The 16060-nt window shown below is 42.8% G+C and overlaps 1 protein-coding gene across 5 annotated transcripts in view; it reads left to right on the top strand.

Annotated features, from left to right (window-relative positions):
• Window positions 1–16060, top strand: part of HEATR4 (HEAT repeat containing 4) — a 42146-nt gene that overhangs the window by 5911 nt on the left and 20175 nt on the right. For 3 of the 5 annotated variants that reach the window (XM_043472499.1, XM_043472498.1, XM_043472496.1), the window contains exons 4-13: window positions 2436–2639; window positions 4396–4539; window positions 8031–8210; window positions 9037–9197; window positions 9955–10059; window positions 12192–12310; window positions 12977–13157; window positions 13713–13782; window positions 14820–15009; window positions 15689–15767. In XM_043472499.1, coding sequence (XP_043328434.1) covers window positions 2436–2639; window positions 4396–4539; window positions 8031–8210; window positions 9037–9197; window positions 9955–10059; window positions 12192–12310; window positions 12977–13157; window positions 13713–13782; window positions 14820–15009; window positions 15689–15767 — 1433 coding nt within the window. The remainder of the gene's footprint in view (window positions 1–2435; window positions 2640–4395; window positions 4540–8030; window positions 8211–9036; window positions 9198–9954; window positions 10060–12191; window positions 12311–12976; window positions 13158–13712; window positions 13783–14819; window positions 15010–15688; window positions 15768–16060) is intronic. The other 2 variants (XM_043472500.1, XM_043472497.1) reach the window with 2 other exon arrangements.

The raw sequence follows: 16060 nt of genomic DNA, 5'->3' as shown, positions 1-16060 counted from the left end.
GAGACTCTTTTTTGCTTTCTTATTTGCTTTCTGCCATTAGGGTGGTGTCATCTGCATACCTGAGGTTATTGATATTTTTCCAAGAAATCTTGGTTCCAGCTTGTGCTTCATCCAGCCTGGCATTTCACATGATGTACTCTGCATAGAAGTTAATAAACAGGGTGATAGTATACAGCCTTGATGTACTCCTTTCCCAATTTGGAACCAGTCTGTTGTTCCATGTCCAGTTCTCACTGTTCCTTCTTGGGCTGCATACAGATTTCTCAGGAGGCAGGTAAGGTGATCTGGTATTCCCATCTCTTGAAGAATTTTCCACAGTTTGTTGTGATCCACACAGTCAAAGGCTTTAGTATAGTCAATAAAGCAGAAATAGATGTTTTTCTGGAACTCTCTTGCTTTTTTGATGATCCAACAGATGTTGGAAATTTGATCTCTGGTTCCTCTGTCTTTTCTAAAACCAACTTGAACATCTGGAAGATCTTGGTTCATGTACTGTTGAAGACTCGCTTGAAGAATTTTGAGCATTACTTTGCTAGTGTGTGAGATGAGTGCAATTGTGCGGTAGTTTGAACATTCTTTGACATTGCCTTTCTTTGAGATTGGAATGAAAGTGCCTTTTCCGGTCCTGTGGCCACTGCTGAGTTTTCCAAATTTGCCGACATATTGAGAGCAGCACTTTCACAGCATCATCTTTCAGGATTTGAAATAGCTCAACTGGAATTCTATCATTGCCGGGCCAGCCGGAAGATTTCAGCGAGCAACACGACGCGTTCCTTTAGGCTTAGAAATAAGGAGACAGAACAGATGGGGTCGAGAGGATCGCTGCAGTCAACGATGATTCTTTATTTCTCAGGGTTACATATATACTAAACCAAGAAGAGAGGCATCCCAAAGAAAATTCTTCCCCATGTACATCATCTTTAAGATAACAATCACCAGAGCTCTCTCCTGGCGCCAAAGGCATCCTACTTATCTTAAGGGCAGTCGTGCAAAGCCATCTATCTGCACCTTGTGTGCATTCAAGGCTCACTAATGGTCTGTTAGGAGTTAACTTGGATAGTAAATTCCAGAGGGGTGGCGGGACAGAGAGCTATGTCTGCGAACAGACCCTTGATAATCAATCAAGGCAGCTCCCAGAGTCAGCTCTTTCAAGCCGCTCCCCGCATATCATCTCTACTAGCTTTGTTCATAGTGATGCTTCCTAAGGCCCAGTTGACTTCGCATTCCAGAATGTCTGGCTCTAGGTGAGTGATCACACCATCATGATTATCTGGGTCATGAAGATCTTTTTTGTATAGTTCTTCCGTGTATTCTTGCCACCTCTTCTTAATATCTTCTGCTTCTGTTGGGTCCATACCTTTTCTGTCCTTTATTGTGCCCATCTTTGCATGAAATGTTCCCTTGGTATCTCTAATTTTCTTGAAGAGATCTCTAGTATTTCCCATTCTGCTGTTTTACTCTATTTCTTTGCATTGATCACTGAGAAGGGCTTTATTAGTTCTCCTTGCTATTCTTTGGAACTCTGCATTCAAATGGGTATATCTTTCCTTTTCTCCTTTGCCTTTAGCGTCTCTTCTTTTCTCAGCTATTTGTAAGGCCTCATCAGACAACCATTTTGCTTTTTTGCATTTCTTTTTCTTGGGTATGGTCTTGATCACTGCCTCCTGTACAATGTCACGAACCTCTGTCCATAGATCTTCAGGCACTCTATCAGATCTAATCCCTTGAATCTATTTGTCACTTCCACTGTATAATTGTAAGGGATTTGATTTAGGTCATACCTGAATGATCTAGTGGTCTCCTTACTTTCTTCAGTTCTTGAATTTTGCAATAAAGAGTTCATGATCTGAGCCACAGTCAGCTCCCGGTCTTGTTTTTACTGACTGTATAGAGCTTCTCCATTTTTGGCTGTAAAGAATGTAATCAATCTGATTTCAGTATTGACCATCTGGTGATGTTCATGTGTAGAGTCATCTCTTGTGTTGTTGGAAGAGGGTGTTTGCTTGTAAACCCTTAGTAGCTTATAATCCCACTCCTCCTCCCAAATTAAGAACACTAGAAAGGAAACAATAAATTAGGAATTAATGGCCAATTATATCCTACTTTTAATGGCAATATATCAAATATTGAATTTTATGAGCAAATCTTGTTACATATATTTATGGTCCTAAAGATTTCTTAAACATATATAAAGGTTTGTATGTACCTTTTCTTCCCTACCTTTCTCCGCCCATCATCATGGCTTTATCATGTCTGTAGTCACCACCTCTCATGACTCCCAATGGGACTTGTACCAGTTTTCTACATAATCAGGAAAGCTGGCTCTTGACGGTTTTGTTTTGTATTGGTGCTAGCTAGGAATAGGCATGTGATGCTGGCTGGGAACACAGGCCCAGGGCAATGGGCATAATACCTCATACTGTCGCCCCGCACAGCTTGCAAGCCTGTGAAAGGAGCCATGCGCTGGACAGCTTTGCCCACACCGGCCACGGATCTGCTGCTGAAGGTGGGTGAGAAGGACGTGTCCGTGAAGACCAGGAAACTGAAGAAGCAAGCAGAGTCACTGAAGGAGAATGTGTCTTGGGAACTGGTGGTCCTGCGAAGGATGCTGCAGGAATGGAAGGTGGCCTGGGCTCTAAGTGAGTGAAGGAGGGGTGCAGGGGCGGGGGAGAGGAGGGATTGTCCTGACATAGAAGTAATTTGTGAAGGAAGAAGTTCTCACCTTGGCCAAGTATTTCTCAATCTTTGAAAATCCATCCCTTTCTTATGAACAATAAAAATCTGATTGCCTCATCAAGGCTAGACTAGGTAAGAGCTTTTCATACAACGGCAGTTGCATTTATCTGGATGTTTTTTGCATGGGCAAGTTCTACATCAGTAACTTGTGGAAACTCACTACCCAGAGAACTCTTCACAGGCAGAGACCCTATCTTACTAACCCCTGAAATGTCACACTCAATACATGATGCATGAAAGAAAGAGTGAATATGCTGCCCAAGCAATGGAAATGCAGTGATCAAAAGAAACTGCAATTGGCTCTCCAAAATTCATTTGTAAATTTGGAATTAGCTCATATTTACTTTGCCTTCACAGATTCCAGAATAGTGTGCTTGCGGCAAAGGAAGGGCCCAGCAAGGACTGTTGAAAACTGCAAGATTTGAGGACTCAAGGGCTGCTGGCTTTCAGGACGTGAAAAACTAGTTTAGTTAGTACAGGAAAAGAGAGGTGATCCATCAGATAAACTGGTTCAGATAAACAAAAAGGGTTGAAAAGGAGATTCCAAGTAAAAACTACCAGTAGGGAGCATCTACAGGTGGTGGGAACACTGAAACAAAAGCTCACGCCTAAAAAAAGTGTTGCTATGCTTGTGGCTCAGCTAGTGAAGAATCTGCCCGCAATGCAGGAGACCTGGGTTTGATCCCTGGGTTGGGGAGGTCCTCTGGAGAAGGGAAAGGCTACCCATCCCAGTATTCTGGCCTGGAGAATTCCATGGACTGTGTAGTCCATGGGGTCGCAAAGGGTCGGACACGACTCAGTGACTTTCACTTTCATGTGCTGTGTTTGGTCACGTCTCTTTGTGACCCCTTGGACTCTAGCCCACCAGGCTCCTCTGTCCATGGAATTTTCCATGCAGGAGTACTGGAGTGGGTTGCCAGGCTAGCCTCCAGGGGACCTTCCCTACCCAGGGATCTAACCCATGTGTCTCTTGTGCCTCCTGCATTGATAGGCAGATTCCTTACCACTAGTACCACCTGGGAAGCCCCTATAAAGAGGGCAAAGTACCCTTAATCACTGTCTTATTGTTCCATTTTCCAGATGATAACAATAAAGAGTTATTTATGGGAATTCCCTGGCGGTCTAGTGGTTCAGACTCAGGCTTTCACTGCTGTGGACCCAGGTTCGGTCCTTGGTCAGGGAATTAAGATTCCATAAGCCATGCAGTGAGGCCAAAAAAAAAAGAAAGAAATTATTTAAACAAACAAAAAAGATAGAATACAGGATGGGATTGGGAGGAGTTTTGTTTGAGAATTATTAATACCTAAGAAGATTCAGCTCAGTTGGTAAAGAATCTGCCTGCAGTGCAGGAGACCCAGGTTCGATCCCTGTGTTGGGAAGATCCCCTGGAGAAGGAAATGGCAACCTACTCCAATATCCTTGCCTGGAAAATCTCATGGACAGAAGAGCCTGGTGGGCTGCAGTCTATGGGGTCGCAAAGAGTTGGGCACGACTGTGACTAACACTTACTTCCTTAAGAAGGGCGGCATCTCTGGGGCCCTTTATGCTTCTGAGCTGCTTTGCTTGGATTGTCCTAGGGGAAGGGCCTTATTGTTACCTGTCAGCAGCACAATATCTAACCCTAAGTGGTCCTCTTCTCATTCTCCTCCTGTGGCGTAGTCATCGAGTGGCACCATAAGACTGCTGAGGGCCTGCTGCAGAGCTTGGTGGACATCCATGATGACGTCCGGATCCAAGCCATCATCACTTGTGCCACGGCTGCTTTAGAACGGCCCCGTGCTGCCGTCAGTCGAGGGGACTCCGGTAAGAGCCACAACCGTACTGCTCGAGAATATAAGCAATCCACAGAACCACAGAAATTTTGAACTGGCGGGGACCTTGGAGCTTATCTGAGATTATTTCACAAAATGGAAACAAAGACCCAGAGACTGGCCTGAGTGTACACAACTTCTCAGCAACAGAGATGAGTTTAAAATTCCTGACTTCTGATCTAGTGCTTTTTTGCACTAATTTCATTACCCTTGGATGCTTAGTAGTTCACAAGCAAGTTCACATTGTTCTGCCTTGAGAGATCCCATTCATAATAGGCAAAGTATATGTATATATGTATGTATATGTACACACTTTTCTCCCGACTGCAATTTAGTCCTTCTTTTGACAGCATGTTGACAGTCTCAAACTCAACATGTCCCAAACTAAATTCATCACTCTTGCCATTAGACCCCTCCCCACATCCCACATAGCAACCAGCAGCCCCATAACCCAGCTAGTTTGAGTCAGGACCTTGGGAGTCAGCCTGGACAAAATCCTTCCTCTCCCCACAACTAACTGACCAATAGATTCTGTGGATTCTGCTTCATAAACATTTTTTTATTACAAAAGAAATACAAAGTGTCATTATCAGTCAACACAGAGGAGTATAAAAAGAGGTTCCTTCCAACCCACCTCCCAGCCCCAATCCCACCCCATGCCATTTCCAGGGTATACAATGTTTAGTTTGGCATTCTACAACTTTCTGTGCTTTTACAAACACATGCCAACATACATGTAGGTTTTTCTATTTATTAAAAAAATGAGTGTTGAATTTTACCAGCCATTTTCTAGTTTTTTCTCCTTTAATTTGTGGATATAAAGATTTCTAGTGTTAAAATCTTAGAATAAATCCTAATGGATCATTCTCTTATTACTCCACTGGATTTGATTTGTTCATATTTTAAAATGTTTTAATATATTTGTAAATGAAATTGCTAATTTCGTGTTTATTTACAGTATTTTTGTTAAGTATTAGTGTTTATTTACACTATTTTTGTTGTTTTAGTTTTTACTGGTTTTGTAAAATGAATTAAGAACTTGGCCATTTTTCCCAATGGCTGTATAACCTTTTGAAAAAGAAATGTCAATAGGATTTTTCTTTGCTAGCAATAAGCAGTTAAAAAAGGAACATTTCCCATCTGCAAGAGCTAGAACTATAATCTACCGAGGAGCTGGTTTAACAAGACACAGGGACTCAGATGACAGAAACTATAAAATGCTATTAAAAAGACATAAAACCCACAGACTCTTACTAACCCCCAAGTGCCCTCTCAGATACCACCTTTGTGTATGGGCTGACACTTTTTCCTTCTCTGCTGCTGGTAGCATCCTAATATTATTCTGTCCTAATATTTATCATTCTGTCATAATTGTCTGTTTACTTTTCTGCTATCTCTACCAGGCAAGGAACTTCTTAGAGGTGGGGACTAATTTTATCTCTACAAAATTGTCAAGTTTTTAAGGTTTCTTTTCACTTATTTCCAGTCTACTGAGTTCCAGGTATGAGCATTTAAACTCCAGCTTTTCAAATCTGCTGCTCCCTCTGCTAGGAAATCTTATCTCTCTCTTGACTTGATCAACTTCTATACATGCCCCTCAACTTTCAGCTAAGATGTCACATCCTCTGAGGAGTCTTCCCTGCCCCACCCCCCCTGCTATATGCTTCCACACACGCGCTCAGTCGTATTTGACTCTTTGCGACCCTGTGGACTGTAGCCCACCAGGGTCCTCTGTCCATAATATACTCATGTTTCAGCATAGCAGTAATTTTAATTTAATTTTTTAAATTTTTTTAATTTAAAATTTTAATTTAATTTTTTCAACATAGCAGTAAGGGATTCTCCAGGCAAGAATACTGGAGTGGGTTGCCACTTCCTACTCCAGGGGATCTTCCCGACCCAGGGATTGAACCTGCATCTCCCACATTGGCAAGAGGATTCTTTACCACTGTAGCCCCTGGGAAGCTGATGCTTCCACACATACACATTTTTTAACTGCTTATTTTCTTGAGTATTAAATGGGGTGATGTGTATTAGTGCCTGGCATAGAGAAAGCCTCCCATAGGTGGGAAGAGGTATTATCTTGTCTCTAGATCTCCACATTCAAAAAACACCTTTGTCTTTCCCTTTCATGTGACCCCTTTCCTGGGTGTTGAGATTTTGATTTGTCTTGTTTCCTTCCCACATCTTCCCAAAGAATATTATCTTACTCATTATTTCTTGAAATACTCAACTGACTTCCATCTGATCCCCTCAAAGGCACATATTTCATCTAGCCCTTTTTAAACCTATGGCATAGTGGTTTACAGTAGTGGTAAAAAGGACAAATGAGAAATTTTATATAAAATCTTAGCTATAAGTCTAGCTCTGCCACATCTTGGGAAGTCACTTATCCTCTCTGAACTTCAAACTAAAAATGGGAGGATAGTTGTGGACAAAAGTTAACACAACACTTTCCCCTTCTACTTGAGAAATGAGCTTTAGTTAAATGCCTACCTGCTGCCCCGATAACCTGGTAAGGACAGAAATTATCTTCACAGGCCACATAGCTTATGATGAAAATGAACCCTGACTGCTAAATGACATTTGGACTGGGAAGAACTACAAGTGAAACATACATGCCTGAAGGAGGTACCGTCCTCCAGGCTCCCAGCAATGCTGTGACTTATCAAGGCAGGCCCTTTGAGGACCCTGGAATTATATCTATGGAGTTGTTATATAAAAGAGATAATAACTCTGGTGGAACATAAGACTTATGCCCAGAGTCAAGTCTATGCTTCTGAGCTGTCCCCAGAGTGCTAGACAAACCATTCTCAAGAACTCTTGCCAAAAGGAACACCTGATGCTTCCCTGTTACACTCCTGAGCTGTCCCCAGAGTGCTAGACAAACCATTCTCAAGAACTCTTGCCAAAAGGAACACCTGATGCTTCCCTGTGGGCAAACTATGCTCCTGTCCCATTTCCTTCCGAAGACTAGTGGCATGTATGGCCTATGATAGTCTTGTGAGGCTGTTTAGTTAAACCTAAAAGGATTCCTGAAAAACACATGTTTCGGGTGAGCTGCCTTGCCTACTTCAGTGAGGGTTAGAAGACTGAATGGGATAATGAATATGAAACACTATCTAAGTGGCAAAGCACTACCTAAATATATTTGCTATTACTACTAAAATTACAAAAATTGATTTTCATCACTAAAGCTCATGATGATAGTCACCATAGCCTAGCAGGAAACATATTCATTTGGCCCAAATACAGTTCTGCAGAGACCAGATGATAAAGATGTGAGAACAGGAATATCCACCACAAAAGGCAGCCTTAAAATCCCACCCATTGTAGGGGTTCAGCTAAACTCTAATTAAGTAGCAGTAAGCATCTGCAACTGAGGCTGAAATGGCCCCCATGTGGCTACAGGGAAAAGCTGTGTTTTAGAGAAAAGCAAAGGGACTAGCTAACACCCTCTTACGGGCTCTCTTTTGATCACAGACAAGGAAACAATGAAAGCCTCATCTATTCAGGACTTGCCAGAGGTTCTACAGCCCCCGCTAATGGCTGCTCTTTGTGATAAGAATGCCAATGTGCGGATGGCAGCAGCAGTATGCCAATATGCCATACAGTCACATAATCCTCTTGCCCAGGAAATCATGCAGACTGTCCTTCTGAAGGGTGAGTAACTCCTTGTTACTTCCGACCTGGAAATATGGGATAAAGAAAGAACATCTCACATCAGCTTTTCCTGATCCCTTCCTCTCCACCGTCATGCTCTTACTTTAGATACCCAGAGGATTTCTTCCTCCCGGGTACTTTACGAGACAGGTACACTGCCGTCTAGTGGTACCTGGGCTAACCGTGTCATAGATGCATTTGACTAAACCATGTCCCCTTTCCTGTTAGATTTTTCGATTGAAAAGATAATGTACAAGATTAAAGAATACATTCTAAAAATTAAAAAACCCACTTGAACACATCATGCTTCCATTTTTGCACATTAACTTACAGGCACTGTCCACATGCATTGTTTGGTGTAATACCAGCAAAAGATTCTGTCTGATGTTGATAGGCTCCCGTACCTAACTACTCTGAAAGACGGACTTGCTCCTTGCATGGAGGCAGGGGTGTAGGACAACTGTCTGACCAGTTTGGCCTTCTGCACAGAGACACTCAACAACTTAATTCGTCTGTCTTAAGAAAGCTTCCACTCCAGACTTCCCAGTCTCTAGCAAGAGGAACAACTGTTCACTCAGGCCAGAAGTGACTTACTGCTCTGTTCCCCAACAAAAACATTTTAGGATTTGACTTTTCAGTTTAAGATTTTCAACCTACATTTAGAACCTCGATATGATCCATTTAAATGTGATTTAAATTATAGATTGAATATCAGACTGAGATACAGGAAAGTGAGGCAAGTAGCAGTCTTGTGTACCAACCCAGAAGCTGCTCTCTGTGGGGATAAGAGATGGCCATTCTGGCCTTTGTCCCCTCGCTGTGGCAGGTAATACCGTGGACAGCTGGGCTGCAGCTCAGTGCCTGGCTCTGGAAGGTGCGGCCACTTACCCTGTGATTAAGAGGATCATCCACCAGCTGTTTCATAAGAAGAATGAGGACACCGAGCAACAGTCTTGTACGCTCCTGCGCCATCTCAGTGGAAAGACAGTATGTGTCCATTACAGGGTCAGAGAAAAAACCAAGTTTGGGGGGAACAATTGGGTCTCTGAGGTCAGTACATGTAGGGAACTGAAAATGCAGATGGGAACTTGCCTGGTGGTCCAGTGTTAAGAGGCTGTGCTTCCACGGCAGGAAGCACTTCAGCCCCTGGTCTGGGAACTAAGAAAGATCCTGCATGTGAAGTGCAGTGACAAAAAAATTTAAAAAAGAGAAAGAAAATGCGGGTGGTTGGGTAGGATGATCTCACGCACAGGTAAAACTGGACTAAGTGTGGGTGAAGTGGGGTGAAGTGGGGAAAAGTGACAAGAGCTAGCTGAGAAAGGTGAGGAAAGCAGGCTGCAGATGCTTTCTAACTCGATGCTAGAAGACTTACAACATGCAGAATTTGCTTGTGCTAGAAGTTTACCATTGAAAACCACACAGACGTACAATTGCATTTACTTCCAGTAGAAATGTGAAACTCAGACTGAGGCATATACAAACCGTTTTAGGGGGAAAGACAGTTAAATCAAGAAGGTCCCAGGAATTTTCTGTTCAGATTACTAATCTGTATTTTTTCCTTGACATCAGTTGGCTTGGATGGAAGAGGGCCCCATTGTAAACCTACTCTCTACTTTGCTAGCAACAGGCATCCATGTTTGTGACGTTAATCATGCTGGATGCCAGATTAGGATGTAACTTCTTTAAGGTCCCACCATCTCTAAAAGTGACTATGGATCTCGATACAAGTCTTCCATTTCCTCAGACCCTGATACATACCATGCTTGCTGTGGAGCTGAATAGCCGTCAATGGAAAGACCGCATTGTGGCCTGCAGGGCTCTCTCCCGGATCGGTGGAAATGTCAGTTTGGTAAGCCTTCTTTTTCTGTTTCCAGGACAGAAGTTCTCAGTAAAACTGGGCTCAGGAGCTCTTCCACTTTTTGCTGCTATCTAGTTTCCCATTCTTACCAAAAAGATCTGTTCCCATATTGCTGCCTCTTAGTCCTAACCCAGAATTATCTTCACACGCCAACATATCGTTCTGTTACTTAAGCAACTGCTACTCAGCCTGCTGGGAGTCCACAAACTATAACCTATCTACAGTGAAATAAGCAAAGAATAAAAATAAAAAAGGTTTAGAAACTTTTTATAGTAATTTGACATTGCCTCCACATCAAGGTACTTTATAAGTATCTGTCACCATAGTCCCCACTTTCAAAGAGCTGACATTAATATTGGAGTAACAGGATCAACATATACAAATGATTCAAGAACAAGAGATAAATGTAATGTACTCTCTTAAAACTCTTCCGAGAGACATTAGTATGGGCTGAACTTAAAGTTCTGTGAAGGAGTGTGGGACAGCTGAGCAAGACTTACTAAGGAAAGACTTCCAGGAATGGGAAACCCTGACCATCATCTAGGCTTTCAACTGACCTCCTTCTTGCCATTATTTTAAAATCAACTTCATTCATGTCAATGTATGACAAAACCCACTGAAAAAATAAATAAATAAATAAATTTTAAAAAAATAAATAAAATAAAATCAACTTCAGCTGTGCAAATGGGCTTTTCCCCCTTCTTCCTATATGCCATTATCTTTTCCTTGTAACATTGGGCAACTCCACAATGGCCTAGAACACTGCTGTTTTTGACCCTTGAATTTTGACATGGAAAGCACATGTCAAAACTTGGCCATTCAGTATAGTCAGTATAATTCTGGACTTCCCTAATGACTCAGACGGTAAAGAATCTGCCTGCAATGCAGGAGACCCAGGTTCTATCCCTGGGTCATTCTAGTTTGGGTTAATTCTGCCTGGACCTTGCTGCTAAAGTCCAGGACCAGCAGCACAGGTATCACTTGGGAATTTGCTGGAAATGCAAAAATCTCACCCCAGGTCAATTCAATCAGAATCTGCATTTAACAACATCTGATTCAGTTGCACATTCACCTTCTCAGCAGTTGCCACTCAGGATGGCCTATTGAAAGTAAAAGCCATGCAGAGCAAGCAGGGGATGGGGTAAAGATGAGACCATCACATCAGATTGATGGGGTTAAACAACATGTCCATCAGTGCTTTCACTTATTCAGTGAGCCTGCAGTTTCTGACCACATCTTACATGTTAGGCAGGTAGCTAGCACTGGGTATGCAAAGATATGTCTTCTCTGTTAAATGTTACATGTAAACAGCTATAACAGATGTAGCTGTAAAGTATTATGGGGATTTCCTATTGCTTACAGAAGGCAGAGGTGAGTTCTCTGACAACAGGCTTTTGAGGTCAATCCTAAAAGAATAGGAAAACATCAGGTATCAAGGGTGGAAAGGGAGCTATTTCAAGGAGGAAGAATAGCTTAGGGCACATTACCTAATCACCAAGTCCTTTTTATCCCTTCTGCTTTGAGAGATATACTAACACACAGGGTGGCCAAAGGTCCTAGCTGGTCTAGTATATAGGACTTGCCCAGGCAAATTGGGATGAGGTGGTCAACCTACTAATGTATCACCTTCAAATTTTAAGAGTCTCAAGTGCAGCTGACAATATAGTTTGGTTAGTTTAAAGCATGAGCTTCAAAAACAGGCCTAGATCTGAGTTCTGGCTCCAGGACTCAACATGTTAACCTTGAGTAAGAAATCTATGCCTCCATTTTGTCACCTATAAGTGGTAGTATCTGCTGTATGGGATTATTTGGGAGGATTAAGTGATGGGTAAAACTACTTATTAGTACAGTGCCAAGTACAAAATGGGATTCCCAGGTGATTCAGTGGTTAAAGAATCCACCTGCCAATGCAGGAGACAAGGGTTCAATCCCTGGGTCGGGAAGATCCCCTGAAGGAGGAAATGGCAACCCACACCAGTATTCTTGCCTGGGAAATCCCCTGGACAGAGAAGCCTGGGAGATTACAGTCCACAGGGTCGAAAAGATTCGGACACGACTTGGCGACTGAACATGCAAAACTGATGCGGTGATAAATGGTAGCTAACTATTACACATATTTATAGGATATGAAACATAAGTTGATCCAGCTGATGTTGAGTGACTGGAATAAGAAAGTGAGACACGCAGCTGCCCAAGCTCTGGGGCAAATGAACCTTGGAAAAGAGGTGCATGACACAATCAGGTAAGACCTTGTCAATATGGAGAAAGAAACTGTATTTGTTGAGCTGCTCAGTATGCTTGGCCTTGTACAAGATCCACTGCAGATTTTCTTTTTAATAAAATAAAAAGTTAACAGTCCCTATAGACACTAAGAATGTGGCTAAGGGAAGAACCATTAATTGAACGCCCATTAAGTGTTCAGGTACTGTTTTAGATGTCTTCAGAGTTCAAACATATGACATGATTCTGATTCTACAAGACACATGAATGCCTAGTAAGGTCAAGTTTCATGAAGGATAGATAAGACTGCATAAGCAGAGAGAAGGTAAGACAATCCATACTGGAAGCCAAATACTGAAATGAACATGACACGTGTGAAGGCACGAGAGAAGAGAACTTGACTGAAGCAAGAGCTGTATGTTTCAAGTTTTCTTTATTTAGTCATTCAACAGGGTTTAGCATCTAGCATATGCTAGGTAATAGGGATTCAAGTAAATAAAACAGTTGAGGTCTCTACCTGGTGAAACAAATTAATGGGGACAAGGCTAACTAGGAAAGGGTGGGAGTGGATAATGGCGAGCCTACAGGAGCTAGATTTCAGCCTGAGGGCACTGGAGGTAGGAGTAGGGGTAAAAAAAGCAACGGAAAAAGTTTGAGGAGGGAAAATAAAAGCACCTGTGCCTTACAGAATCAAGCTGGGTCAAGGAAATTTCCAGGGGCGTGTGGAAGCCCTCTACCTGATTTGTGGGCTCAAGCTTATGACCGCCAAGCTTCTCCCAAGCTTTCTGGACTGCTTCTCTGATGACTTCATGGCAGTTCGGCGGGCAGCTTGCTTGGCAGCCGGTGCCCTGCAGATCCATGATAATAGGGTGAGTCAAGGAGACGTGTACCCTTCTTACCTGATTAACCCAAGAGGACATTACCCTGTGCTTCCCGCATACATAGATCACTCACCATTCTGTAGGGATACGGCATGAGAGACCAGAACAGGAAGGTGAGGAGATATACAGGCCACACCAACAGTTAGGGCCACACACAGCTCCAAGCCAGCCTAGACCCACTCTAGAGCACACCCCTGAATCCTAGTCTCACCTCAGTTAACCAGCTTCTCATTACATGTGTGCTCATGGGCTTTGGGATCAACTCCAGTGGATGGACTTATAATCTCTGGTTATTAGAGGAAAACCTGACGGAGGTATTCAAAAGAAGCCTATATGGCCAGAGATCTGTGAGCAGGGAAAATCAGTCTCTAGACAGGAGAGAACACTGTATGTAAGCTAGTACTTCTGGCTCCAGCTCATTTGTCACTAGATTTGACAGATCACTTTTCCAGTTACAGAACATTTTAGAGAAGAGCGAACCCTCTCTCTGATACATTCTTGCTCTTATTCTCTCCACTCAACACTGCCTTTTATCCATCCTAGGTCCTTGAATGCCTTCTGAATCTGATACAGGGAGATCCCTGCTGGAAAATCAAGGCCTTTGCCATTCGAGGTATTATGGCAGTGGCTCCAACTCCTCTACCTCTAATACGTTCCCATATTTTATATAGAGGATCCCCAGAATCTCTTTAGGAAGAGGGTAGAGGGGAGGGGAAAGGATGATCACAGCTTCTCAGAAGAAATTAAAAATCACTTCCTTCAATTTTTAGTTAAGGATCCTGAGTCTAGGTCTATGTCAAGGTTGTTGAGGTAGGACTGACAAGGCAGTCCCTGCCAACAGAGTTAGGTATGAGTTCCAAGAAGGTATCCACTACTGGATATACTTGCTTTCTGTAGAGGTGTCAACTGTAGGACTCCGTAAAAGTCAGACCAGATTTAAGACTGCTACAAACGTAAAATCCTGCCCTCAAATTTCCTGGAGCTTATTTTTAGGGATCTTTGCCATTGCTTCTGACAGTCTGGCAGGTCCCTATGAGAATCAACGCTGGGTAAAGCCATGAAGTGTAACTATACCTTCTTTTCCCCTTACCTGACTAGGCTGGTCTTCTGAGTTATCTATTCCAAATCTCATCCCTAGGTAAATACGTTAGTGTATCCTCACATCCTAATGGACGAGGATGGTATTGAATATCCCCTTCCTGGGAATTCTCAAGAGAGTTCCTAAAATACTGATTGTCATCTAAAAGGGAAGGTATCCGCTGGAGAAGGGATAGGCTACCCACTCCAGTGTTCTTGGACTTCCTTTGTGGCTTGGCTGGTAAAGAATCCACCTGCAATGCGGGAGACCTGGGTTTGATCCCTGGGTTGGGAAGATCCCCTGGAGAAGGGAAAGGCTACCCACTCCAGTATTCTGGTCTGGAGAATTCCATGGATTGTATAGTCCATGGGGTTGCAAACAGTCGGATACAACTGAGTGACTTTCACTTTCACCACTTTTCAAAGACAATATACTTAGTTTAATTTTTGCAATATTTAATTTAGCAAGTGGTTGCCTATTCTTAGCATTTACTAGTAAGGCCACTTTAGATGCTGGGACACAGCCAACTCAGCCTGAAGTGACAGTGGGACATGAACCTCTAATTTCTGCAGCTTTGGGGCAAATTGGCTGCGTGAGCCCCCAGCTGACAGACCTCCTGCTCTGGGCTATCCACTATGAAGAGTCACCAGGTGTGCGACTAGAGGCTTGCCGGAGCATCCTAGCCCTCAAACTTCAAGGAGACCGGGTCAGGGACACCTTCCTCGACGTGCTGCTCCTAGAGAACCATGAGGCTGTTCTGAAGTAAGCACTAACCTCTGGTTCTTGCCAAGACCTCTTGTACTGACAATTCTTCCAACCTTGTTAACAGACTATGTCCCTGACTCTTCAGGCTGCTTAACAGCTATAAAAACCACAGGCTTCCCTGTGCCATTCATCTACTTATCCAAGTAGGCAACAGAAAAACAGGACTAAATTAGATTGGAAGTGAAGCTCATATAGTTTACCTATTTGTTCAGCATTCCAGGTGGTTTTTTAATTCAGTTAACATTTATCAAGTGCCTACTTAGTGACGACAAGCTTTGGAGTCCAAAATAGCAGGATTTGAACCCCAGCTCAGACATGTGCTAGCTATGTGAACCTGAGTAAGTTAATTCTCTGAGCCCATTTTTTCATGTATCAGATGCAAACAGTAGTCTACCATATAGGTATGTGGTGATGATTAAGGAGATAACATGTTAGTACCTCTCATAAAGGTGTTCAATAAACATTATCTATTAGTACCTTCAAATATGTCATCTCAAAAACTACAGAACACCCCCACAAGCTAAGCATCATATGATTTTTGCAAATAAAGCTCAGCAAAACTGCACAGTTGGGACTGGAACTTAGGATTCTTGTCTGATTTCAAGTGCTGTATTTTCCACCTCCATGCTTTGAAGGATAGGAAGATTTAATCTAAGAAGTCCTTCTTACCTTTCAGAGAAATTCACCATGCAATGAAGATACTCAACTTAGAAAATGAAGGAAACCAAGAAATGCTTCAGGAGATCAGGAACAGGGTAGATAAGTATAAGCTACGTTTTCAAGAAAAAATTCAGGGTTCTCAAGAGTTCCTCCCTGGTGGCTCAGTGGTAAAGAATATGCCTGCCAAGGCAGGAGATGCAGGTTCCATCTCTCAGTAGGAGAGATTCCCTGAAGAAGGAAATGGCAACCCACTCCAGTATTCTTGCCTGAGAAATTCCACGGGCCAAGGAGCCTGGCAGGCTACAGTCCATGAGGTCGCAAAAGAATCAATACGACTTAGAGACTCCTTTCCCCAAGCATGCAGATACACTTTTCACCAGCACAGAAA

This window comes from Cervus canadensis, chromosome 6 (assembly GCF_019320065.1).
Source record: "Cervus canadensis isolate Bull #8, Minnesota chromosome 6, ASM1932006v1, whole genome shotgun sequence".
NCBI classification, from domain to species: Eukaryota; Metazoa; Chordata; class Mammalia; order Artiodactyla; family Cervidae; genus Cervus; species Cervus canadensis.
This window is presented reverse-complemented; position numbering and strand designations above follow the sequence as displayed.